This window comes from Hipposideros armiger, unplaced genomic scaffold (assembly GCF_001890085.2).
Source record: "Hipposideros armiger isolate ML-2016 unplaced genomic scaffold, ASM189008v1 scaffold_400, whole genome shotgun sequence".
Classification (NCBI taxonomy): Eukaryota; Metazoa; Chordata; class Mammalia; order Chiroptera; family Hipposideridae; genus Hipposideros; species Hipposideros armiger.
In genome coordinates, this window is record NW_017731750.1 from 30,663 (window position 1) to 58,595 (window position 27,933).

Consider the following 27,933-nt stretch of genomic DNA (forward strand, 5'->3'; position numbering starts at 1 on the left):
GCAATTTTGTTGTAACTAAACAGTACAGTTTGGAGGGGTGGTAAGGGCGTTTTTGCTTCAAAATGAACGTAAGTCAAGCAATTTATGTAACACATTAGTTTGATAACTGGTTATGTAATAAGTGAGAAGTGGAGTCTTTAGTTTGCTACAGCTAATAGTATATTCTTTTAGGTAATTGACATGTGTTTGTCTCACCTGAATAAACCAGTCACTCTAATAGAAATGACTTTATTATCTTAAAACTTTTATTTCAACTCATCATTAAAATGTATCTCAGGCACTAAAGTTTAAAAACAGATTATAAGCAATACTCTGAGAAAAAATGTAATAGGTTGATTTTAATATCGTCAAAAGACATTTTTTCTTTTGAATTATCTTTTTTGTGTTAAAAAGGAATTATGGGTGTATGAGGTACCTAATATCTTACAGGTATTGCATTAGGGAGCACAGTTCAAAATCAGGAGGCTTAGAATGTGATAAGAAGCCAAGTGACAGGTCATGCTTCCTGAGAGTGCTTACTCTGTTTCAGCCCCCTCATCTCTGTCCTGTAAAGACCCCATTTTCCTTTCAGTGCATTCACGGAAGAGGGGAGTGAGCTGGGGGGCCAACTGGTCAGACAGTGTTTTATTTGCTTCCTTACCTCTTCGCTGTGTGCTCTGTCATAATCATTATGCTACTTTGAATGGATTCTTTCATTTTGAGCAGTATGACTTGAAAACTGAGTGGTGGATAAATTACTGTTGGTCTCCACATAAACAAATTAACCTTTGCCTTTTATGCAAGTAAAATGGATTTGGAAAGGTTGTCTAACATTTTATAAGTCATCTAACATTTTTGTGCTTCTATTGGTTGTTATTTTACTTGTTGATTAGTTTTGTAAACTGTTCAAGATAGTGGTGACTTTTCAGTATTAGCGATTATATAGATAAAAGTATGATATATTTTGGCTAAGAAAATATGAACTTTTAATTGAATAGGGATATATTTTAGGTCATGTAGTTTTATGTACATGTATTCCTACTCATAAAATAGATTTAGCTTGCTTTAAGGAAAGTTGTCAAATATTTAAACATAAAATAATTTAAAGTTTAACTTCGATTAAGCATAATTTAAATAATCTGAAATTAGATACTTAAAGTAATTCCATGTATGGATCTTCTGTATAATGAAACTTATTTTTAATTTTCCCAGCAGAAATTCAGGAAGCAAAAGCTCCCAGTCCTTCCATAAACCGGCAGACCAGCATTGAAACGGATAGAGTGTCTAAAGAGTTCATAGAATTTCTCAAGACCTTCCACAAGACAGGCCAAGAAGTCTATAAGCAAACCAAGCTGTTTTTGGAAGCAATGCATTACAAAAGGGTAGGTTGAGAATAACCACTGAGAAATAGAATTTGGGTTTTAGGAAAGGTTTTAGAGCTAATCTAGTACAATTTTGTCATTTACATCTGAGAAAATCAAGACCCAGAGATGTTACATTACTAAGAAATGCCACTGTACCAAGTTAAAACCTGACTCCTGGGCTGGTACTTTTCCATTGCAACTCAGTGGTGTTTGGATCATCTTTGCGTGGAAAGTGTGACATCCAAACCACTTTTATTGCATATTTTAGTAATGAGCCTTCCTAACTTGTCACCTTGTAAACAGTGTAAACTGCCGTAGTAGACCTTGAGCTGTTAAGTAACAACTGTTAGACTAGTAACAATCATTTTAGGGTATTTTTGTTTTTGTTTTGTTTTGTATTTTGATTTTCAATTTTCCTCTCCTTGTTAAGGAAGTGAAGGGAAAGCTAGAACTTAGGTACTGAAAAGGACCTTAGCAATTATCTGGTTTTAGTCCCTTTATTTTATAGATGGGGAAGTTGAGAGCCAGAGAAGATAAGTGACTTGTCCAAGGTTACACAGCTAGATTCTGACAGTGTCCGAACTAGAACTTGTGTCTTCCACATGTGTCTTTAACCTGTAATTTCTAACCCATAATTTCAGTTAGAGTAATTCATACGACTACCCGTAAATGGACTCATTTTGTAAATAGTGATTAATTCATTTGTGGCATTCTTCACCCATTAAACTTGGAATTAGCTCTAAAAGTCCTTCTATGGAGTGAAGAAGTCTTGGAGAGAAAGGAAAAAGAAATTAGAAAAACAGCAAGGTGATTAACTGCTTAGCTATATTTTACCTGTGGTCAGAGATAGGCTAATAAACAGTTGACTTCTGTCAAAATATTTTTTAAATATTGAATTCAGTTAGTAAAGGACAAAGGAAGCTTTCTTGTTTTTTGGTGTGCAAGTACACTTGAGAATAAAGAAGCAGCTCTCTTTTTTTGCTCAAAGTATTTGTAAGCAGTAGTGACATTTAGAGTTAAAACAAGCAAGATATCATTAATGTTTTAAGTTAGAAGCAATGATAGACTTCTTTAATATGAAAAAAATTCAGAGTTCATGTGATGTACAACTTTCATTTTTTTATCAGAAGTAAAAACTAAGGTTCTTTAGCCCCTATAAAATGTTTAGAGAATATTTATATTGATGTATATACTATAGTACATAGGGCATATATACTGTATAATACTAGATTTTTAAAAACTGCTTAGCTCAGATTTGTTCATTTGCTCAGAAGTGTAATGTGCCTGTGTTCTGTAATAATTTAGTTGCCTTTTGAATTAATATACAATAAACTGGCACAGATACTGCCATACTTAGCTGTTTTCAAGGCATCATTAATTGATATCAGAGACCTGGATATGGCTTCAGAGTCCTCTTTAAGAGCCACTGTGCAACCTGTTTTCCATTTCTACACTAGCACTAAGTGTTTTGTGGTTAAGTGGCCAAGTCCTATGCATGTATGTTCAACATCTATCTGATAGTGAAGAGACGTTTGTTAAGCCGGATATCCCTGGGGAAGCCTTTTGCCTTTAGCTGCAACTTAATGTTGTTTCAAAGAGTAAAACAGTTTTTACACCCAAATGAAGCAATCTTACCTGACTAGCTTCAAATCATATAATCATATAAATCTCTTGAGAGAATTGTAGTTCCTGTGAGGAAATGAAGTATGTCACAGTACAAGGTGCCCTCTGTACTCAATTCATCAAAACTGCTTAAAAACCTTAACTTAATGTTATTCTTGCCAACTGAACTTTCTAGTCATCTTATTCTAATGATGTACTCAATATGAAAATTCATTCTTACCTGTTTGAAACTGCCTCATTGATATTGCCATTAACTGATAATTCTTAATGCATCCCACAGTATTATTCTTCCCCACATTTTTGAGTTTCAGAACACTGAACATACAGTTGTTATCAGCTACTTTTTTGTTCTTAGAAGTCACCATAGCAAGAGTTTAAATTAAATTGAAGAAATGGCCTCAGGGCTGATGGGGTGTATGAAGAAGAAGTTAAGAAGAATTTACAAGGTTTAGGTTTTTAAACTTCTTATTACAAAGTAACTATAAGAATCTCATTGTAAGAACCAAGCTTCAACTAGGTCTAAGAGTGGCCACAGATCCAGGGGTATGTGGTCACCAATGAAATGAAGGATGTATAAATTTCTTTTGTCATTTGGACAAAACCCCATGTGCCCAGAACAATTTTAAAGCATTATATAGGAGTTAACCTTGCCTATCGTAACTAGAAAACTATATTTTCTAACTTAATGAGATCCCTGGCTTTGTAAATAATTGTTTTCCACTAATTTATTTATAGGAAAACATCTTCAAAACACACAGACTATAGTTAAATCAGAGTAAATGAAGCTCCTAAAGAAACTCTGTTGCTGCCCAACAATTTAAATCCTGCCTTTGCTAACTGTTAATGTCCCTCAGATGAATTTTTCCCTGTTCTGAAAGGGCAGCCCACCCTATTTTTAAAAGTATAACCAGTATAACCCTCTACTTCTCAAAATACTGACTCTGTAATTTATTGGATATTGCATTAAGGCATTTTAATAAACAGATTTTCTGGGTTTCTCAGTGCAGTTTTAAAAACAAGATTCCTTTATTAGCTGTCGTTCAAATACGCTCTTTTTCCTTATTAAGGAAGCCTTGTCAAGCACAACATGAGACCTTTTGCTGCCTTCACTGTCCTTTTCCCCATTATTCTATGTAAATCTGGTGTTGATTATATTATGTAAACTTAAAACTCTCTAATAGTAATTCTCTTGAAAAACTTTTTCTAAACCTGACTGAAGAGAAAAAATATATGTAGTTTAAAATATGGCTATATCTTCATTTACCTTCTCTTCCCCAGAATAAATAAAAGGTATCCTTATATACCTTCAATGACTTCTCTATTTGAAGCCATATGTGTATACAAGAAGTATTTTGCCCTGCAGTGTAATTACTGTTAAGAGAGCAGAAGTATGTATCCAAAACAGAAACTTTAGTCAACAAACTAGGCTTTAATTATGGTAAGAAAATCATGGGGAGGCAGGAAGTAACCCAGGTCCCAATTTTAAATTTAGAAGCAGCAAGGATGAGAAGTGAGGCAACAAGACAATGGGAAAAGATCTGAGATGATGGAATCTATACATCATAAAAAACAAAAATAGATAAAGGAGTTGATGACTATGTTGAAAGTGATGAATGAGTAAAAATAATCAAGAAGATGTCATAGAAGAATACAGTGATGTGTGAGAGAAAACGTAAAACATTGTTGAAGGGCAGCCATGGTGGCTCAGTGGTGAATTTGACAAATCAATCACTTGTACTCTGTTTTGTTCATCTAAATGTAGAAATGTTTAAATCTATATTCAGCTAGCTAGTAATGACCTCAAGGAATATTCCCTGATAAGATAGACTATCTCAAAATATAAGGACTGCATGCTTGGTATACTTAAATGTTAATTTTAAATTTTTGTTTAAGAGAATTAAAGCCCTAATATGTTTATTTTCCTTAAAAAAACATTGAAGGCAGCAGAAACTAGTAATATAAAAAAATATGGACATGAAAGCTAAAACTTAAATAGAGCAAAACAGTTAACTGCAGTGCAATAAAAACTTAATAAACCCAGAAAATGATCACTGCAATCCAATTTCTATAGATGATAGTTCCAGATGAAATAGACAGAAAACGTAATTAAAGAAATAGTCAAATAAAGATTTTCAAAACTAGAGGTGAAAAAGAAAAAGACTTCAGCCAGTCAATTAAGAAAGTGTACAGAGAGCCTCTCAGTGTTAATATTCAAAGGAATATACCTACTTGTCAAACTTTTTAAACTACAATGAAAAAAATTTAGGAAAAAAATGTAAAATGACTTTATACAGGTATTATAGAAAAGATGATCCTAGGCAATGGTTAGAGAATACTTAAGGAGAAGAGTTCATCTACACTGGTAAACTGTATTTTTTTTTTCTTAGAAAACTATGAAAAAAACGTTTTGAGTTTGTACACCCAAAAAGAATTTACCAACACAAACCTGCTATCATTTAGCCCTTTGGAAAGAACTCTGAATGACCTGAGATTTACCCAACTTGCTAGTGAACAAATTAGCATGCCATCCTTTCATGGATTCTGGCAGAAGATACAAATCTCTTGGGTCATAAAAAAGACCAGTTTGTAACAGGTGGGAGTAGCCAGAGTATATCAGTATTTGCATCAGTTCCCACAGGGCAGTGCATAGGAGACCACGTGGTGCCTGCAAGTACAGGAGTTGTTAGAGAAAAGGGTCTTTATATTGGGCGTGAGCTTGCCTGACCTTGCCCCAGGGGCAACATGCTGACTTGAGGGAGGCACTGCCTGTGTGTTTAAAGGCTATTCGTTACACAGCTGTCCTTGACAAGAGTACAGAACAAAGGCAGTCAGTGCCTCTCCTCACAAGATGTATGGAAATACAAAAGATCGAGGTGGAATTGTCTCCCAGCATCTTTGTAGTATTATAAAGGGAGGAACAATAATGAATGGCCACATTCATTCCTTCTTTCATTGACCCGGCATTGAGCATGAGCCCTACGCCCGGCTCTGTTACAGGCACTGAGAATGTAGGGAGCGGTGCCCTGTGGGACTGACACGTTAATGGAGGAAGTAAACAATACACCGATTTATCATACAGCATAGTGGTGAGGCCTGTAAGGAATCCAAAGCAGCACAACAGGACAGTGGCAGGGGAGTTGTTTTATATTATAAAATAAACCCTGTACTGAAGTGTAAATCTGTGTAGAAATAGAAAATAATTTTCTGAATTGTAACAAAATTTCAGTGATTGTGTGGAGCTGTGGGAGGAATAGGTGACCCATTGGCACCAGTAAAAACGGGCCATTTATGCCTCTGAAAGGAGGTCACAGTGTTTCTAGTTAGAAGTGAGTACTAATAATAATCATAAGAATGAATGTAGTTTGTTCTAAGTGTTAAGATTTGGTGCAAATGAAAAGTACCGTATTTCCCCATGTATAAGACGCACCTTAATTTTGGGGCCCGAAATTTGAAAAAAAAAAAAAGGATTACATAAAGTTATTGAACTCAAGCCTTATTCATCATAAAATTCATACAACTCCGCATCACTGTCAAAACTCCCAACCATTAGCTTGTCCTCATCTGTGTCTGATGACGAATCACTGTCTTCATATATTGCCTCGTCGTCAATTCCATCTATGGCATTTGAAATGCCACACTTCTTAAATGACTTGACAACGATCTCAATCTTGATATTATCCCAGGATCTTTTCACCCAGGTACAAACTTCTCCTATAGTTGGTTTCTTCACTCTTCCTGCTGGTGTCAAATTGTCCCCAGAAGACTTCATCCATTGGTTCCATTCGTCTCTCATGGCAGCTTTGAAGGGTTTGTTAATGCTGACATCAAGTGGTTGGAGCTGGGATGTCAAGCCTCCAGGTATGACGGCAAGTTTTGTTTTTTGCTCTGCAGCAATCTTCTTTGTGTTTTTTGTTATGTGTGCCCTGAGCTGATCAAGCACCAATAGGGCAGGTTTGCGTAAGAGCCCACCTGGTCTCCTGCTCCAAACTTTCTCACACCAGATCTTCATCCCATCCTGATCCATCCAACCCTTGTCATGGACATGGACCATCACTCCTCGAGGAATGTCTTCTTTTGGCATTGTTTTGCGTTTGAAAATCAGCGTAGGATTCAGCTTGGTTCCGTTGGCACAACAAGCTAGAACAACTGTATAATGGCTCTTTTCATGTCCACTTGTCTTCACAGTTACAGTTTTCACCCCCTTCTTATCAACAGTTCTGTTACTTGGAACATCAAATTGAAGGGGGACTTCGTCCATATTTGCGATCTGTCCCAACTCCAACTGATGTGTCTTCCGACACTGAATGACAAAACGATGAAATTCAAGGACCTTCTGCTCATAGCTTTCAGACATCTTTTGGGCAAGTCTGGTGCATGTACGCATGCTTAGTCCATTCCGTTTCATGAACCTGAAGCACCAATTGTGTCCTCCTTTGAAATCAGTAACTTCTTTTTCATCAGCAATTCTTCTTGCCTCATGCTGAACCATCTCTGTGGACACAGGAATTCCAGTTGCCCTTTGCTCTTCAATCCACATCTTCAATTCCCTCTCTAAATCTGGCCATTTTGCTGACTTGCCTCTCATGGCCTTCTGCCATGGTATTTTCAGTAGGGTTTCTTCTTCTCGTAGCCAGTCTTGGATTGTTTTCTCAGTAGGAGGAGGACCAAACTTACGTTCAGCAGCACGATTTCCATTCACTTTTGCAAACTTGGATCACTTTTAACTTGAATTCAGCACTGCATGAAAATCTTTTGTGAGCCATTTCTGGGCAGAATGTGGCAAAACGTAACCTACTGTAATATACTGGTAACAAGTGTGAAACAATGAGCGCAAAGACAACAGGTGTGAAAAAGCAGGAAATGCAAGTAAAAAAATCTACAACAATGAGCGCAAAAACAAGCGTGGAAAAAAGCGGGAAATGCAAGTAAAAAAAAAAATCTACAACCACTGTATAAGACACAGCCAGTTTTTAGACACCAAATTTTTTGAAAAGGGGTGCGGTGCGTCTTATACATGGGGACATACGGTAATCATGTCTGACCCACCTAAGTAGATTTTCCATTGCAGAAAGTACATAAAATAACAAATAAAATTGTAGCATCATAAAGGAAAATTAAAATATCACAGTTAAAATGTTAAGGTCCTCCATGTTAAAAATAAAATTAGATTCATAGGTTTATTAGTAAAAAAATTCATCTCATAAACTCCATATGGTAGTCCATTTTATGTTTATTTAAACCCAATTTGCTTATTGGAGGGCTTTGAAATTTATAAAATTATTTGAAAGAATAAAAGCAAATGAATAACGTGATGATATCCAGAATTTATAAACTTATTCTTATGGACATATGCTTCATGTAGCTGCTGCTTGGCTATCCACATGAAGGTCTAGGGGTGATATTGAAATTGGTTCTCTAAAGCAATGTTTTCAGTGGGCTTAAAATTGTTCAGTCCTTGGGCTGGCCAAGTGGCGCGTTGGTTAAAAGCTGGCTTGGGACGCCAGAGGGCCCCAGTTCGGACCCCACATATGAAGGCCAGTGACACTGCCCTCTACAGCTAAGATGCTGAACAACAGCTCAACCTGGAGCTGGGCTACCGTGTGTAGCCAGTAGCCAGTGTGAGCAGCCGTCCAGAAGCCAGCGACTGATCTGACTCGCCGGGAAGAGCGCAATGATGGTGCCAACTTGGGCCAGTGAAGCAACATCCTCTACAACTAGACTGAAGAACAAAACGACAGCAACTTGTCTGTTCCCCTTCCCCCAATTCCCCAGTGCTATTCCCATCCCCCAATTCCCCAATAAAAATCTAAAAAAAAATTGTTCAGTCCATGGATGTATTTGTCTAGTGATCTAATTTTGTACAAAGATGAAGTTTGGAGAATTTACAATATAAATTTTTTTGATCAATTCATAGATTAGGGGTAGATAGGAAACAAAAGATTGAAGTCTCATTAGGAATTGGCAACACCGAAAGGAAACCATGCATTTGACATAGCCAGTGTGCTCATGTAGAAACCCACCCGCCTTCCCCAGAGGAATGGGGAGTAGGATCAGGATTGGTTTTCCTGGTTAGCGATGGATCTACTTGGGTTCATACCACAGAACATGAATGAGACCTTTCTCATGACCACCACTAAAAACATCTGATCACTACCATCTCTCACAAGTGTTGGTATGAAACGAGAATGCATACTGCTCTACCACCATACCTATTTAGATGTGATCACTGAGGATAGATGGAATAAGAAAAAGAAGTGAGAGATTGACTATATGCCCCATGACAATTTGTCTTTCTGGCTTATAATTATTGTAGAATGTGATAATTATTTGCAGTCTTCCATGTAAGCTGAATGCTCTCTGAGCATTTTATTAATCGTTTTGTATGATTGCCTGGTACAGTGTCTGGCAATTCTACTAATCATGTAATTTTTAAGAATGGATAGAAATAGAAGTTTCAGGAAAAATAATCTTATCAGGAAAATCCAAGGGAAAGCAGAATACTAATAGAGGATAAATTTAGCAACATGATGAGATCAAGTCCACAAAATTCAGTTACAGTAGAACATGCTAGTGATAAAAAGCTTAGCACATTCTTAGAAAATAACTATTTAAAGACAATAGCAATAAATAAGATTAAATATTAATAACTTAATCTAATATAGGAAGTTACAAGTTTATTCAAACAATTAAAAGACTAAGGATTGTATCTGGGATCTAGCTGAGGAAAATAAAATTTACTAATACTTTGCAGGTCAACATGAACACTTAAAATGAGATCTGAGAATTAAGTTTGCATACTTGCCATGGTGCGCTTACATTGGCAGCACTGTACAAACAGCTCGGTAAGGTTTCATAACCTTGGTATATCAGTGTCTCACAGCTGTGTTCGTGTCAACGTGTGGTGGGTGGTGTCTTGCCGAGAGGCATTCATTATTGTTCTCTGTTTTTGTGTGCTGTCGCGAGAATGTCTGAGCTTGAATTAGAGCAACAAAAAACATTAAATTTTTTGTTAAATTTGGCAAGAGTGGAAGTGAAATCAGGGACATGTTAGTCCAAGTTTATGGGGATAATGCCATGAAGAAAATGGCAGTGTACAAATGGATTAAACATTTTTCTGAGGGGAGAGAATGTGTCACTGATGAAGAGAGGTCAGGGTGGGCAGTAACGAGCAGGACTGATGAAAACATTGCAAAAATTCATAGAATTGGGCATCAGAATTGTCAGTTGACTGTGAGAAGCATAGCAGACCAAGTAAACTTCAATAGAGAAACAGGAAAACCTTAACTGAAAATCTTGGCATGAGAAAGGTGTGTGCAAAATGGTCCCGAATGAGCACACCGATGAACAAAAGCAAAGGGGAGTCCAAGTTTGTCTGCACCTTTTGGAGAGGCAAGGCGATGCTTTAGGCCATGTTACCACTGGTGATGAAACATGGGTTTACCAACATAACCCTGAAACAAAGCGTCAAAGTGCACAATGGAAGTCAGCCAGTTCTCCACGATAAAAAAAGTTCCAGGGCCGGCCGAGTGGCGCGATGGTTAAGAACTGGCTTGGGACGCCAGAGGTCCCCGGTTCGGATCCCACCTATGAGGGCCAGTGACACTGCCCTCCACAGCTGATATGCTGAACAACAGCTCAACCTGGAGTTGGGCTGCTGTGTGTCGCCGGCGACGGCGTAGGCTGCAGCCCCTGTGGCAGTGGGTTGCCATGGGCTACCGTGTGTAGCCAGCAGCCACAGTAAGCGGCCGTCCAGAAGCCGGCGACTGATCTGCCTCGCCTGGGAAGAGCGCAATGATGGTGCCAACTTGGGCCAGTGAAGCAATGTCCTCCACAACTAGACTGAAGAACAAAAGGACAGCAACTTGTCTGTTCCCCTTCCCCCAATTCCCCACCGCTGTTCCCATCCCCCCAATTCCCCAATAAAAATCTTTAAAAAAAAAAAAAAGTTCCATCAGTCCAAATCAATAGTCAAAATGATATTTCTAACCTTTTTTGATATCAGAGGGATTATTCATTATGAATTTGTACCAACTAGACAGCTAGCCAAGTTTACTATTTGGAAGTGCTGAAAAGTCTGCATGAAAAAGTTAGACGAAAATGACCTGAACCTTTCGCCAACAATTCATGGCTCTTGCATCATGACAATGCACCAGCTCACACAGTACTGTCTGTGAGGGAGTTTTTAGCCAGTAAACAAATAACTGTATTGGCACACCCTCCCTACTCACCTGACCTGGCCCCCAATGACTTCTTTCGTTACCTGAAGATAAAGGAAATATTGAAAAGAAGACATTCAGGACATCAAGAGTAATACGACAGCAGCTCTGATGGCCATTCCTGGAAAAGAGTTCCAAAATTGCTTTGAAGGGTGGACTAGGCGCTGGCGTCAGTGTATAGCTTCCCAAGGGGAGTATTTAGAAGGTGACCATAGTGATATTTAGCAATGAGGTATGTAGCACTTTTTCTAGGATGAGTTCGCGAACTTAATTGTCAGACCTCATACCCATGTAAGAATATGTATATATGATAAAAAGAAGTGAGAGTTTATGGGGTGTTATAATTAACATTGATGGATAGGCTTTTCTCCCTTGCAGAGTTCTATAATTTGTAAGTACTTTTGAGATTAGTACCAGTTTAAGGAGTGAGTTTTGGAGACTTCATAAAATTTAAAGCTTTACTCCTGATTTTTCTTCAGCTACCAATCAGCCTCTTTGTCCCTTTGTTTCAGGATTTAAGCATTGAAGAACAATCAGAATGTACTCAGGATTTTTACCAGAATGTGGCTGAAAGGATGCAGACTCGTGGAAAAGGTAATCCTCTGTTAGCGAGCCCTGAGGAGTTGCTTGTGGTCACACAGGGCCAGACTGCTGGTCTCTTAGCAGTTTCTCTTTCTCTGAAGGCCTGGCTGGTGTGCCCACCCATCCTATAATTACTCCAACATTCCAGTAGCTGGTCTTATACTTAGCAGTGCCTTTGAATACCACCAGGTATATTGTTCCGAGATAATCAGAGCAATTGGATAATTTATTGAGCAGTGTTTAATAACTTTATTAGGGGTAGGGACAGAATCAATTAAAATCCTTTGGGAGGCTTCTAAATGAAACCCCCATCTTGGAATTATATTCTTGGTGAGTTATTTGTACATGGTTATGTATTCCTTATGTGGGTTGGAGCAGGAAAAAGTTAAGAACTGCTGATTTAGCACTTTAGGTTTTTAGGGATTGTTCTTGAATTGGACTTCCATTGATGTTAGATTTTAGGATGTACTTAGCACACATGTATATCTGAGAAATCTGTCCCATATGTGTACTTTGGAGGGATCTCTATGGTTTTATAGTAAACCTCAGGAAAATGAAAGGGTGAGTGTTGCCAGCATTCATTAGTCTTGGGAATTTCAAGTGCTTTCCTAATGTAGTGATAGAGAATGACCCACGCTGAGGTCTTCCCACCTGGATGTTTGTTAGGAAGACCTGACACCTGGTGGGTCCTGACAAAACAGCTTCAGTTAGAAGTGGGGATTCTGGGCCGGCCAAGTGGCACATTGGTTATGAGCTGGCTTGGGACATCAGCTCTGAGCAGCAGGGCCCCAGTTCAGATCCCACATGGGGGCCAGTGACACTGCCCTCTACAGCTAAGACGGTGAACAACAGCTCAACCTGGAGCTGGGCTGCCGTGAGTCGCCAGCGACGGCATAGGCTGCAGCCCCTGCTGCAATGGGCTGCCATAAGCTACCATGAGTGGCCGGGAGCCTGCGTGAGCGGCTGTCCAGAGGCCGGCGACCGATCTGCCTCACCCAGGAAGAGCGCAATGATAATACCAACATGGGCCAGTGAAGCAGTGTCCTCCACAACTAGACTGAAGAACAAAAGGACAGCAACTTGTCTGTTCCCAATTCCCCAATAAAATAAAATAAAAAAAACTTGTCCCCCAATTCCCCAATAAAATCTTAAAAAAAAAAAAAAGCAATGGGGATTCTGTAAAAGGCAGTCCAAAGGTGAGGTAATTTTTTAAAGGGTATTTTTCAGTATAACATCTTATACTTTTGTTTCTGGGTGTGTTTAAATTAGTTTGCTGCTATGTAGAAAGTACTATGAAAACATACTCTTGATTTCAAATGTCCATTCTTATCTTGAGCTTTTGTATCCACTTGGATATTTCAGTGCCTCCAGAGAAAGTTGAGAAAATAATGGATCATATTGAGAAATATATCATGACTCGCCTCTATAAGCATGTGTTCTGTCCAGAAACTACTGATGACGAGAAGAAAGATCTCACTATTCAAAAGAGGATCAGGTAGTTGATTGTTTTGCTTTGTCATGTTGTCTAATAGGCCCCCCTTATCTGTGGGGGATACGTTCCAAGACCCAAGTGGACACCTAAAACGACAGATAGTATCAAACCCTGTATATTACTGTTTCTTCCTATATATGCATACCTTTGATCAAGTTTAATTTATAAATTAGACAAAGTAAGACATTAACAATAGTAATAAAATAGAATAATTATAACAGTGTACTGTAATAAAAGTTCTGTGAATGTGGTCCCTGTCTCTCTCTCTCTCTCTCTCTCTCTCTCTCTCAATATCTTATTAAGTTGGGAGCTTTCACCTTTCACTTAAAGGAAGCCCGTATAGCTTCTCTTTGGTATACCTGAATTGCCAGCATCACTACTCTTGCGTTTTTAAGTAAACTAAGGGTAACTTAACCACAAGCACTGTGATACTGTGACAGTCGAGCTGATAACCGAGGTGGCTACTGAGTGACTAAGGGGTGGGAGTGTCTACAGCGTAGAGAGGCTGGACACGGGAATGATTGACATCCCAGATGGAACGGAGTGTGACAGCACGAGATTTAATCAGAACAGCACGCAGTTTAAAACATGAATTGTTTATTTCTGGAATTTTCCATTTAATATGTTCAGACTGTGTTTGACCTCAAGTAACTGAAACCTCAGAAAGCAAAACTGCAGATAAGGAGGGTCTGCTGTACTGCTTTATAATGGGAAGAGGTCTCTACACATTCCCAGTTCAACTCACATTCCAATCCAGTTTGTCCAACTCCACCCCAGAGTCAACACACTGAAACAGTTCTTTTCCTTAAACATGGTTGGAGTAGAATATCATGCTGCTTACTAAGTGACTAATGGACGGGTAAAGTATACAGTGCAGATACGCTGGACACAAGGATGACTCACGTCTCGGGTGGGACAGTAGGAGCTTTCATCACACGACTCAGAATAGCAATTTAAAATTTAGGAATTGTTTATTTCTGGAATTTTCCATTTAGTATTTTTGGACCACAGTTAACTATGGATAACTGAAACTGCGGAAAGCGAAACCACAAATAAGAGGGAACTTATTTACTACCAATTGTTGGAAGAACACATTGTGGGAAAACAGGGCACTTGAATTTCAAACCTTGAGAGCAAGTAACAGCTAAAGTACCTGCCAAATTACCTAGATTTTAGGATGTACTTAGCATACATGTATATCTGAGAAATCGAAGGAAATTTCATTGTTTTCTCATTTCCTTGTACTACCTTGTCAGTCAGGAAGCTGTGAATGCCCACATCAAGGCAGTGGGTACCAGTCTCCCACGCCCTGATCAGGCTGCTCACTATTGAGCCATTCCTCCAGTCCCATCTTCCCACTGGCACTGGGCTGATAACACTTTGCAGAGCATCCAGTCTTCCATGGCCGTCCTCTGCATTCCAATGGCAGTGAGACACTTAGGAAATAGGTCATCAGGGTTGGGGACCAGGGAAGACTGAGCAGGATGAGATGTTTTCTGGAGCAGAGGGGCCAGGGAATTCCAAATGGGATTCCCAGGCAGTGTGACTGGTGACTGGTAGACCTGCCTGGCGTCACCAGGAGTGAGAAGTGGATGGTGGGAAGATGGAAGACAGCCAGAAGTAACCAGATGGGCTTTGGGCTGAGGTGCAGGGTGAGAGCCTTAAGCAGGCAAGTGGTGACGGTCAGCGGCAGAAAGTCTGAAGTGAAGCTATGATGTGATCAGGGAGCTCAGTGACTCAGGCTGGAGTGACACATGCTGGTTGATGTCTTACACAGGCTCTGGTATGCCTAGAAGTCAAGGGCAGAGCCTCGAGGACATTAATGGTGGTGGGCAGGGAGCAGCAGGTTTTCTCAAATCTTCATTCTCAAGTATCTAGTGCTTTTTTTTTTAATTTATTTTTTTTATTGTTAGTTTCAGGTGTACAGAACAATGCAGTAGTTACCCTTTTCACCCTCACAAAGTAACAACCCCCCTCCCCCCACCTATTGCCCTCCCACCCCCGTATCATGCTTATCTATTACAATTCCATTGAATCCGTTCCCACTCTCTACTCCATGTCCCGAGACTATATGTATATATAATTATAGTTGACATACAATATTATTCAACATCAGCTTCAGAAATACAATGCAGTGGTCAGGCCTCTACATCGACTATGAAGTGGACTCCCCAACAGGACATGGGTCCATCTGGCCCCCTAAGAAATATTTACAACATTATTGATTATATTCCTCAGACTGTCTTTTTCTATCCCTGAGGCCATATTGCAATTACCAATTTGTATTGTCTCATCTCAAGTATCTAGTGCTTTTAAGGCTTGGTATAACCTCATTTCAGCCAGTAAAACTGTCTTATGCTTTTCTTGTGATAAGTGCAGAAGAGAAGCCTCATTTTAGGATTTGAGGTACTTTGGCACATCAGCGGAGCTAACGTGCAGGGAAGTATGCTTGGGCCTAAGATTACCTCATTGGTCGGTGGTGTCCTCTACTTCCCCATAACTGAAGGAAATGACAAGATGAATGACTGCAGCCCATCCTTTGAACTCTTTTTTTACTGTCTTTCCCTCTTGTAGAGCCCTGCACTGGGTTACACCTCAGATGCTTTGTGTCCCTGTTAATGAAGAAATTCCAGAAGTGTCTGATATGGTGGTGAAAGCGATTACAGGTCAGTGAAACTGAGACCTTTTACATTGGGATGATTTTCCCTTGAAGCTAACATTATGTTTTATAAATCTATACTTATTTCAGTGAGCAGAAAGACAGTATAAGTATTTCTAAAATGCAGACTGCCAGAGATATATTGGAATGTAGTAAAAAGTGATTTGCAAGACTGTTAGTTTCCTGAATTTGAAGCATTTTTATTATCAGGTAAGCTACTTGTCCTCTTCACTTTCTATGACCAAGGTCTCTTACTTCTTGGGTATTGAACTAAACTAAGGTCCAATACGGCTAGGGTAAATTTCTTAACACTTGGTTGCATTTATACATTCAAAATAAGTTCGGAGAGAGGGAGGGAAGGAATTGGTGAGGCAAGGTAATCCCCAAGCTAGAATTACATATTAAAATGATGCTTCTAATTGGTTGTTAATCAGAGATATGTTTCGAATTATTTTTCTGGTTGGTTCAGGAAGTATATGGAGTACCCTAAATTGATGTGGCTCTGCCATTCTGGTCAGGTACAGGTGTTACCAGGAGGGACATTTTCCTCCATTCTTGTCTTCTTGAAGGAAAGAATTCAGTCAGGAGACAGAGTTTGTGCAGCATAGGACAGCAAGTAGTTCACTAGTAAAAGCGAGTACACTCTGAGACATGGAGTGGGCTGACCCAAGAGGGAAGCGGCCCCTCCTTACATCTTGGGATAGCTTTTATCTCCATGGATAGAACCATTTCCCCCCTCCCTCTGTTATCTTCCCCTCCCTCTGCTGAGGTGTCTCATCCTCCCCTCTGATTCCCAGGGTTGTTTCTCAGGGCAAAAGCGTAAACCCATTTATTTCCCATGATTTGTTTGAGAAGCTCCTTAAAATGGTCCTGAGAAGCAGGGTGTATATTCTGATAAGTGGGATAGTTTCCCTCCCTCTCTGGCATTTTACCTTTTTCTAATGACATCTTGTTCTCAGTATCCTGCTGAGCAAGCATGGTGTTTGTGCCCCATGTGAGAGCAGCTGCCAGGGACCTCCTAACGGGGTTGGTTCCATCCTTCTGTTCATTTCTGTCTTCCTACCTGCCCTATCATAGGCACCTAATAAGGTTCCTATTTCTTATTCATAGGGATAATTCAGCAGAAGTGCAACGCAAACATTTAAACATCAAGAATTCCTAGACATCCACCCTTGTCCAACTTCTCTCTAATTAAGGAAAAGAGTTGGAAAGATTTGCTCATTTAGAGATTGTTAATTCTGCTGGGAGGGAAAGTGAGTCAGCTGATGTGACAGTGTTGGAGGCAGGCTCTTAAGTAGGCTCCTTTGGTTATAAGAACCAAAGACTCACTCAAGTAATAGGAAGAAGTGGGGGTTTGCTTAAGATATTGTCAGTGTTGGAAGGGAGGCCAGACTCTCACAGAAACAACTCCAAGGCCCCTCTAGGGACTGGGTTACTTGCCGTTAACATGATTTTCCCACTTTCTCAGATTCTGCTTCTCTTTGTATGTTTTCTCATTTCAACTCCTATTCCTAAATGAATTACTCTTTAATTCCCATTGTAGAATGTAACCAGCCTAGCTAAATACTCTCATCCTGGTTCTTCACAGCTTTTCTGATAGGCTGCGTCACAGGTCTGATGAACTGAGTCCTGTGGGTCAGGCCCACCCCAACTCCTACCTTGTTCAGGGAACATTGTAAGAAATTGAGGTGAGAGCCTCTCAAAAGCCTGGATGTGGGTCTTTTAGATTTTTACAAGTTCAAGACCAACTGGTTTATGTCTAAAGTACTTCATAGGAATTTATGTTGAGGACTCTTCTGAAAAGCCACAGGACAGATCTTGTAAAACCAGAAACTGCAAGTGCCCAACGATTGTTTACTTAAAAATAGAACTAAAGAAAGAGGATTTCAATACATAGACAGTCTGTTAATAGAATTTGAGAGGTGCAACTTTTCAGGGTACTAGGATCGAATTTCAAGAGATCTTTTGATACCAAAAATTCAGCCTCAACATTTTAAAAACCTTCTTACTCTTTCTCATTTTAGCCCTGACATCTTGCCAATCCAAGTGTAGACATACTCTGCGTCTGTGAGGACCAAAGGTGATACGATCAGTTTCTTCCTGATCTAAAATTGCCAGTACGGGAGTGTTTAGAGAGGACAGTCTATAATAATGGCCTTCAATGTGGAGACATCAGTTAAATTTCTCCAAGTCGTCCCAGGTGCTCCTGATCAGCACTGTCAGTTTTGTTCAGAGATACACCGCATGAGTCCTTTTCCATTGTAGCTGACATCGCTCAGCTAGTGGGTGGAGGCCAGGGACGCCCCTAAGCCCCAGACAGTGCACAGGACAGCCCCCAGCAAAGGGCTTTCCAACCCAAAGGTAGGTAGTGCCCAGGCTGAGAAACATGACCTGGAAGTATAGCCGCTTTGTTTCACACTCCATTAAAGATGAATCTTAGATGTCTGCTGAGACAGAGTCTCCGCACTCAGCCCTACCTTTCCTGCTGATTAGAAGTAACAGCCCTGGACAGGAGACACAAAGCAATCGTCTGAGAACTCTGAAAAGTAAATAGTAGCAGGCAGACTGGGGAGGGAAGTCACTACTAGAAGAACAGCTGTTACAGGGAAGAGTTTCCTGTTTGGTCAGACTGCAGGGCCATGCAGATCAGGGTCTTGTGCTTTGGGGTGGGAGTGCTAACGGAAAAGCTCTCAGGCTGCCGGATGAAGAGGGTGGGAGAAATGCCTTGGATCTAGGTTCCCCGCTTCTCTTCTCTTCTCTTCTCTGTACCCCGCTGTCCCTGCCTCTTGGCAGTGGCAGCTACACATGCATCCAGAGAAAAAGTAACTCATTTTCTATTCACTTTAAAACTTAATAAGGATGAGAAAATAGTTAATTCTTTAAAATAGAGACTAAAAAGCAACAATAAAAGGCTAAATAGGATATATGAAATAGAAAAAAATGTTAAAAAATCTTCCTGATATCTTTTTTGTAATAAGCTCTATGTAAATAGAAAAAGAAAAATAGACTGAGCTATAGTAACACTAAAACAACACAGAATTTAAAAATTAAGGGAAAAAATAATAAGATAAGTGAAAATTATATAATTCACAAAAAGGGTGTTTAAGTGAGGGGAATAAAAGCATTAGTAAGTTATAATAAAATAAGGTCTCTGCACTCTTCAGTGTTTCTGTCCCCCACACGTGGCTAGTGGTCCTGTGGGTCCCTCAGGCAGCTAACCTCAGGGATAGGAGCTGAGAGCAGAAAGAACTCTGACCTATACTACCATCCCGCCTAAATCTGACACTTTTATTCCTGCTCGTGGCGAGAACTGCTATCAGATTCAGCCCCCTCAGCTCTTTTCTTTCATGATGTTCCAGGTGGAAAGCGGATACGTGCATCCAAAGACACACTCCCTCCCTTGTGTGCAGTGTTGTAGCAGTGAGCTTGTACCAGCTTCTCACCACCACTTTCCAGTCCTTGTGACAGAGTGTGTGCATACGGGAGCCCACCAGTGGGACTTGGTGGTAGTAAAGGGCAGTGAACTAATTATTTCCTGAAATAAATAAAATGTTGATGAGACTAATTTTATACCCTTGCTTTATCCCTCAGTTCAGCAGCGGGTTCTAAGTGTCCTAAAGTTTCTGTAGATGTTCGTTTACGCGCTCTGAGTACCACCCACTGTGGACCCCCATGGGATGGGCTTCAGCACCTGTATCTTGATATCCAATATAAAGATGCTTTGTATAGTAGCTGCATTTCTAAGAAACAGTATGCAAATTGAGTTCTAAACCGAGCTTTACAATTATTAAGAGGAACAGGAGCAGGAAAAGACTATTATTTGTCCATGGAACTCATAAGCGGTTTGCCATCGGGCTTTAGAGTCAGATAGACTTGTTTTCGAATCCTCCCGTTACTTGCTAATCCTCCAACTTCTCTGGACCTCAGTTCTCCTAATAATAATAGTACCCTTGCATCCTCTGAGGATGAAGAGAAACATGCTTGTAGAGCCAGCTGTTGGTGCCTGGCTCATGGTCTTGTGTTCTGTAAGTATGAGCTCATATTTCCTGGCTTTGCCATCTCAGGTTTTCATCCACTCAATTAACAGGTGGAGAAAGGGTAGCGAGCTGACCTCTGTGACTGCGTAGCTAATGCTGCTGTTACACAGGCATTCTTCACTGGAGTTATGTCTTCTGCCTTGTAGACATTATCGAGATGGATTCAAAGCGCGTGCCCAGGGACAAGCTGGCCTGCGTCACCAGGTGCAGCAAGCACGTCTTCAGCGCCATCAAGGTCACCAAAAATGAGCCAGCCTCAGCCGACGACTTCTTACCCACTCTCATCTACATCGTCCTGAAGGGCAACCCCCCACGCCTGCAGTCTAACATCCAGTATGTCACTCGCTTCTGTAACCCCAGCCGGCTGATGACTGGAGAGGATGGCTACTATTTCACCAACCTGGTGAGTATCTGCTTTCTTGGTGTGACAGAGAGAACCATGATATGACAGGCCACTCCCAGGCCTATGACAGGTTAGTGCTCCTGAGTTAAGGAATCAGCATAACTGAGGATGCCTGCTTGGTGTCACAGAGCACGTGTGACTAGGCATGCAAACACCCCCCCGCTCCGGGACTGGACTCTTGGAAACAGCCCCATGAGGGGTCGGCTGCTGTTGGCCACCACTCTCCGGGGTCCAGGGTGTGAGAGCCGTGCACTTAGGTAGCTTGTTCCAACCATGAGCAAGTCACATTCTGGACTTGGACTCCTTTATTAAAAGACTTAGAATTTATTTTTCATTTTATTCCTGTAAGTTACGTATGAGAACTGAATACTGAGATATTTTAATAAAAAGTCAGGTTAGAGGACATGAAATGATTTTCAACTATTTTGTTACAGTGCTGTGCTAACTGATTCTAGGCAGGACAGTATTAAAGTATATCTATCTAAGTTATACAGCAAATACTTCCTTTTACTGACTGCCAAACTCCTGCTGTTTGCTTAGACTAGATATACTGTCAAGCTAATGAAGTTGAGCCGCAAGACACCTTATGTGCTCCGTTTCCTGTGCTGGATGTTGTACAGGTGATAAATAGGTAGGGCAGGAAGCCAGGCCACATAAGGACGCTTTTCTGCATCAGTTGTCTAAAAAGTCAGTCCTTGAATCTCCAAGCCTCCAGAAACGTGTGGTGACTGATTTTTATATCCTAAATAGCACGTATTCACTTTTGTACCTAATTTTGTGTTTGTTTGTTTTTTTCCTTTAAGTGGGGTCCCAAAAGCATATCAGGTCCCTCAGAACCTGGACCCGGCCCTGTTACCACTGTCAGCCTTTGTGTTCACCCACCTGTGACTGTAGTGCTCGCATCTGCGCAGGTGCAGGGACTTGGGGATGCGTTTTCGGAATGATGCATGCTCCATTATTCGCAGTATTTTTCATCCTTCCACACATGGTTGTTTATACTCCACAAAAAAGCTTTAGTGACTGAAGTACTCATATTTCTTAACATAAGTGAAGCATGCACTTGACAGCTAGAGAAGAGCCTTTTGGGTTTAGTTGTCTAGAGAACATGAAACAGTCTGGAAAACCTGAGCAGTGTGGAGATGGAGGCATGCTGGGGGGTAGGAAATGAGACCAGGAGCTATCTGAGGATAGCCCTGCTTGTCGCCTGCTGAGGAGGCTGCTGGTTCCCCTTCACCCTGTAGCTTCCTGGAGCCTTGACCTGCAGCCTTAACTGTGCTCGCACCTGCTGTTTTTATCCTGTTCTCGCCTGACTTAGAGTGGGCTTCTAGTCCCACCTCTCCCATGAGACTGCCAGTTGCCGTGGGCACTCAAGCTTCACTTTGCTTCACTTCCTTTACACTCTTGCAGACTCCTTTGTTCCAGGACTGCTTGTGCCCCTTGACTTCCACAATTGCACTCCTTGTTTCTTAGTAGGTTTGTGGCCTCTGCTTCCTCTTAAATAGGGTCATTCCCTGGGGCTCTGTCCTCTGTACACCTCTCTCCCTAGGCCGTCTCCTCTGCTCACAGCTCTGCTGGTCACCTGTGCAGTCATGACCCACAGGTTTGTGTCACCTATTTTGACCTCACGCTGAGCTCCACTTCCAGCTGTTTGTTGTGCCTCAAATTTAATTTGTTCAAAACTGAAACTGCTTCTCCATCAAATTTCTTTTTCTTTTCTAATATACAGTTGACTCTTGAACAACATGGGTTTGAACTGCATGGATCCACTTATACACAGATGTTTTTCAATAAATACTGTAAATGTATTCTCCTTATGATTATTTTAACATTTTCTTTTCTTTAGTTTACTTTATTGTAAGACAGTATGTAATACATAACATAGAAAAATGTGTTAACTATTTATATTATGGGTAAAGCAGCTGGTCAGCAGTACGCTATTAGTTAATTTTGGGGGGAGTCAAAAGTTATGGGTTGATTTTTGACTCGTGGGGGTTGGTGCCCCTAAACCCCATGTTGTTCAAGGGTCAACTGTGCACTGTTTCCATTGGTGGCAGTTATGTGTCCATCCCGTAAGCCAGGAGTGCTGGATCCCCTGAGGCGACTCTTTTCTCCAGGTTAGGGGCACAGTGATTCCACACAGTATGAGCTCATGTACAGGGTTCCGCTGGGCCCTTCCCATCAGGTGAATCAGTTGTAACAAATCTTTGCTAAACACCCCTTAAAGAGATATTTGCTTTTTTGTGAGTAATAGTAGGACCCTGTGAATGAGTTTCTCAGAAGAAATTCTGAGAGCTTCCTGTTTTTCTGTTTATATTGCACATTTTTCTTGTGAAATAGCTTTTATTTTTTTTTTTTAATGTGAAAGTGGTGTGTGCCCGTTGTAGAAAAATGTAATCAATATAAAAAAGTATAACTAACGGGTGTATGTTTCACTGAGCGTTAGTTTAGCATCTCTGTACTAATAATTGTTACCATTTATTCACTGCTTTCTGTAGACCTGTGAGCTAAGCATGATACGTGTTGTGTTGTTTAATTCTCACAGTAAATCTGGGCGGGATTGCCCCCATTTTACAGATGCGGAAATCTCACAGAGCTTAGGTAACTTTCCTAGCGTCACACAACTGTGCTGTCAAGTGACAGGTGACAACTCAGGTTATCTTATTTCAAAGCTTGTCCTTTTAACCACATGATTTAAACTACCTTTTTGAAGACCAGCAGTCTGTGTGCCTCACCAGTCCACGAGGACATGCCCAGTAGCTGGCCATGCCCAAGTGGGCCCTGTGGGGCAGGTAGGATCTCCAGGGGATGGGTTACCGGGCGTGCCCCCCGTGCGTGCCCCCCCGTGCGTGGCGCGGAGCTCCTAGCCACAGTGCTTCTTCTGCCTGGAACGTGGCAGGGAAGACAGAGCCTCCAACTTCAAGGGGTTACCGAGTTTGCCCATGAGGAGCTCTGGAGTAGCAGTGTGGGACAGATGCTGCAGGGGCCTCCTCAGGTGTGTCAACCCACGCAAGGCCTGGCACCTATGACCAACCAAGAAGAGAATGAACTTCTGACAGCCAGACTCCATGGGAGTAGTAATTAGATTTCATTGTGTTTTTTGGGGTTTTTTTAAAGGAAGAAGTGCATTGTTTCAGATGGGAGCATAAAGGAAACATGATTGGCTAGGAGTTCGTAGTTTTGAAGCTGAAGTTTGTGGATATTACCATATTTCCCCATGTATAAGAAGCACCCAATTTCAAAAAATTTTGGGTCTAAAAACTGGCTGCATCTTATACAGTGGCTGTAGATTTTTTTACTTGCATTTCCTGCTTTTTCACACCTGTTGTCTTTGCGCTCATTGTTTCACACTTGTTACCGGTATATTTACGGTAGGTTACGTTTTGCCACGTTCTTCCCAGAAGTGGCTCACAAAAGATTTTCGTGCAGTGCTGAATTCAAGTTAAAAGTGATCCAAGTTTGCAAAAGTGAATGGAAATCGTGCTGCTGAACGTAAGTTTGGTCCTCCTCCTACTGAGAAACAACCCAAGACTGGCTACGAGAAGAAGAAACCCTACTGAAAATACCATGGCAGAAGGCCATGAGAGGCAAGTCAGCAAAATGGCCAGATTTAGAGAGGGAATTGAAGATGTGGATTGAAGAGCAAAGGGCAACTGGAATTCCTGTGTCCACAGAGATGGTTCAGCATGAGGCAAGAAGAATTGCTGATGAAAAAGAAGTTACTGATTTCAAAGGAGGACACAATTGGTGCTTCAGGTTCATGAAACGGAATGGACTAAGCATGCGTACATGCACCAGACTTGCCCAAAAGATGCCTGAAAGCTATGAGCAGAAGGTCCTTGAATTTCATCGTTTTGTCATTCAGTGTCGGAAGACACATCAGTTGGAGTTGGGACAGATCGCAAATATGGACGAAGTCCCCCTTCAATTTGATGTTCCAAGTAACAGAACTGTTGATAAGAAGGGGGTGAAAACTGTAACTGTGAAGACAAGTGGACATGAAAAGAGCCATTATACAGTTGTTCTAGCTTGTTGTGCCGACGGAACCAAGCTGAATCCTACGCTGATTTTCAAACGCAAAACAATGCCAAAAGAAGACATTCCTCGAGGAGTGATGGTCCATGTCCATGACAAGGGTTGGATGGATCAGGATGGGATGAAGATCTGGTGTGAGAAAGTTTGGAGCAGGAGACCAGGTGGGCTCTTACGCAAACCTGCCCTATTGGTGCTTGATCAGCTCAGGGCACACATAACAAAAAACACAAAGAAGATTGCTGCAGAGCAAAAAACAAAACTTGCCGTCATACCTGGAGGCTTGACATCCCAGCTCCAACCACTTGATGTCAGCATTAACAAACCCTTCAAAGCTGCCATGAGAGACGAATGGAACCAATGGATGAAGTCTTCTGGGGACAATTTGACACCAGCAGGAAGAGTGAAGAAACCAACTATAGGAGAAGTTTGTACCTAGGTGAAAAGATCCTGGGATAATATCAAGATTGAGATCGTTGTCAAGTCATTTAAGAAGTGTGGCATTTCAAATGCCATAGATGGAACTGAGGACGAGGCAATATATGAAGACAGTGATTCGTCATCAGACATAGATGAGGACAAGCTAATGGTTGGGAGTTTTGACAGTGATGAGGAGTTGTATGAATTTTATGATGAATAAAGCTTGAGTTCAATAACTTTATATAATACATTTTTTTTCAAATTTTGGGCCCCAAAATTAAGGTGCGTCTTATACACGGGAGCATCTTACACATGGGGAAATACGGTAGGTAATTAGACTGTTTTGTCTACTTTTGCTTCTGTTTTAAATTCGTCATAATAAAAGGATTTTTTAAAATCAATTTGAATATTTGTAGTTTATGACTATAATAAATACCCTTCTCTTCTTTTTGTAGTGCTGTGCCGTGGCTTTCATTGAGAAGTTAGACGCTCAGTCTTTGAATTTAAGTCAGGAAGATTTTGATCGATACATGTCTGGCCAGACTTCTCCCAGGAAGCAAGAATCTGAGAATTGGTCTCCTGATGCTTGTTTAGGTGTTAGGCAGATGTATAAGAACTTGGATCTCCTGTCTCAATTGAATGAGCGACAGGAAAGGATTATGAGTGAAGCCAAGAAACTTGAAAAAGACCTAATTGATTGGACGGATGGAATTGCAAAAGAGGTTCAAGACATTGTTGAGAAATGTCCACTTGAAATTAAGCCCCCAAATCAGTCTTTAGCAGCTATTGACTCTGAAAATGTTGAAAATGATAAACTTCCTCCACCATTGCAACCTCAGGTTTATGCAGGATGAGAAAAATGTATATGGATAATATTTATTTGAGCCTAAATTGTAACTAGCTCTTACCACAGTCCACTCATTGGATCTAGAATATAACTTAATTGCTTATAAATGTCAGCATTTTTAAAGGTACAGTTTGTGGGGATTGTTTTTGTTTTGGTTTGGTTTGGTTTTTTCCTGGCAGGGGAAGCTTAATAAAATTGGGTTGTCGGAAAAGTCATGACGTATTTTTTCTATGTTTTTCATTGCAAAAATGCGTCATGACTTTTCCAACAATCCAATAATAAAGCACTATTTATTTTAGTTACTGGAATAGATTCATTTAAGGCATGTGTGAAAATTTTGTCTAAATCTATTTTTCTCCATGATTTTCCCATGTGCTTCCTTTGTGGCATTCAAGGTGGTTTGGATTTGGGTAAATAATTGCCTCTTAGAGGATAAACAAATGAATGCTACAAGATGTATGTTTAAAGGAATTCAATGGTACCACTATTCTACAGTTTGAAATAATTTTATAATTGTAAAGATAGAAGATATATTGATAAGTATGTAAAATTGTAAATATATAAAAAAAGGAATGGTGTGTGCTGTGCATGGCCTTTCATGTCTTTTTAGTTTAAAATAGTGTGTTGAGTGTTGCCTTGAACCCCATTTTATTTGGTTTTCCCCACTAACATGAATCTAGAAGTATTTAGACACACTCCCCTTAACATATGGACTCCATCTTCAACAGTATGGTAACCCTAACTGTGAGGTCCTGTGTAGTCAGAGACTATGACGTCACTGAGGTTCAGGGTAATTTGAAGTCCTAAAAGCCACTGTGCAGTATAGTCAGTTGAAGACTTTGAACATGCTTCTCGTCCGTCTTTATTCACTTGGCAGATATTTATTGAGCTCTTGGATGTAAATAAAGGAGAGCTTGCTCTGGGTCACAGGACAGAGGAGAAGGGGCTCTGCTGCTGAGAGCTGATCGGGAACCTCAGAGCTATGCGGTGCAGGGCTCCTTTGCCTCTAGAGTGTACGTTTTGCGTTGTGGACAACCCAGACACATGCCATGTGAACCTGCCAGGGTTTCTCAGCCTCAGCACTGCTGACATTTGGGGCTGAGGGCTTTCTGGTGAGAGGCTGTCCTGTGCACTGTTGGATGCTAGCAGCACCCCTGCCTCTGGACCCACTAGATGCCAGGAGCACTCCCCATGGTTGTAAAGAATCGTCTTCAGACATTGCCAGATGTTTCCAGGGTGGGGGGCAAAATCGCCCCCAGTTAAGAACCACCAATCTATTCTGTAAGCAGGGGAGTTGTCCTGGTGGTTAATATGATGTAACCAAAGAACATTGCAGTAAGTGCTCAGGATAATGTTAGCTGACATCTCATTCAGTGAAGCCTTGCAGCCACGGTCAGTGTGGGCCCTTTTCTAACCAAGATATGCATCTGTGGTCCTCCTCCCCTCAGTGACCCCTGCAGGTTATCAGTGTACCTGTGAACTTGTGACTCATCCCCAGGGCACCGTTCTTGAACAAGTTCACACAAGCAGTAAAAAAGGTTTTTTTGCTTTCCTAATATCTTGTTAATAATGTACCACAAATTTGTAGTGCAGTAATTTTGGAATAAAACTAGGGTAAGTATAAAACTTTATATTTTACTTAAATTTACATATAAACTATGAAGCTGACACATCCATTGTCATAAGCACTGAAGACATGAAGCATTTCACTGAGTCAGCTGATCACCAAGCTCGTGTGGAGTGGAATTGAATACCAGTAAGAATTTACTTTTAGAAGCCTGGGCCCAAATGATTTTCACAGAAAGCTCCCCCCAACCTGCTTTCTTTTCTATGTACTTTCTAGGTGCTAATCCAGGCATATATACTCTTAATTCTCCTGGAACTATATAGTTCTTTTAGTCATTGTACATTATGTTTGTTAAATAAAATATGCATATCAGCCTCCCGCTAAAGATGTCCTCTTGATTTCTGTCATACTTTAACTTGTTGCACTGATTGTTTTGTGTAGATCTCATATTGGTTGAATTCTTCAGATACGGACTCTTGCCTTAAGTAGAGGCTTATATTTCTCTTAAGTCAGCATCAATACTATGGCCAGAGTTTCTGTTTCTCAACAAAGTATTGATATTTTATGTACTATAAATGTGATTAGAATGAATCTTTGGAACAGAAGTCTTTATTAATGAAGTGTCATGATCCAGGCCTCTTCCAAATTGATTTTTGATTCTTCATCTTAGGAAAATATACATTATTAATGTTTTCATGTTAAAAAGGTTTTCCTT

General features: G+C 40.6%; 1 protein-coding gene across 2 annotated transcripts in view; it reads left to right on the plus strand.

The window, feature by feature from the left end:
• Positions 1 to 27,603, plus strand: part of RABGEF1 (RAB guanine nucleotide exchange factor 1) — a 41,835-nt gene extending 14,232 nt beyond the window's left edge. Inside the window, exons 3-8 of one of the 2 annotated variants that reach the window (XM_019663718.1) lie at positions 1,195 to 1,361; positions 11,695 to 11,776; positions 13,127 to 13,259; positions 15,831 to 15,922; positions 20,099 to 20,355; positions 25,260 to 27,603. In XM_019663718.1, coding sequence (XP_019519263.1) covers positions 1,195 to 1,361; positions 11,695 to 11,776; positions 13,127 to 13,259; positions 15,831 to 15,922; positions 20,099 to 20,355; positions 25,260 to 25,658 — 1,130 coding nt within the window. In that variant the 3' untranslated portion in view covers positions 25,659 to 27,603. Of the gene's footprint in view, positions 1 to 1,191; positions 1,362 to 11,694; positions 11,777 to 13,126; positions 13,260 to 15,830; positions 15,923 to 20,098; positions 20,356 to 25,259 lie in introns of both variants that reach the window. The other variant, XM_019663717.1, reaches the window with a different exon arrangement.
• The last annotated feature ends 330 nt before the right edge of the window (positions 27,604 to 27,933 follow it).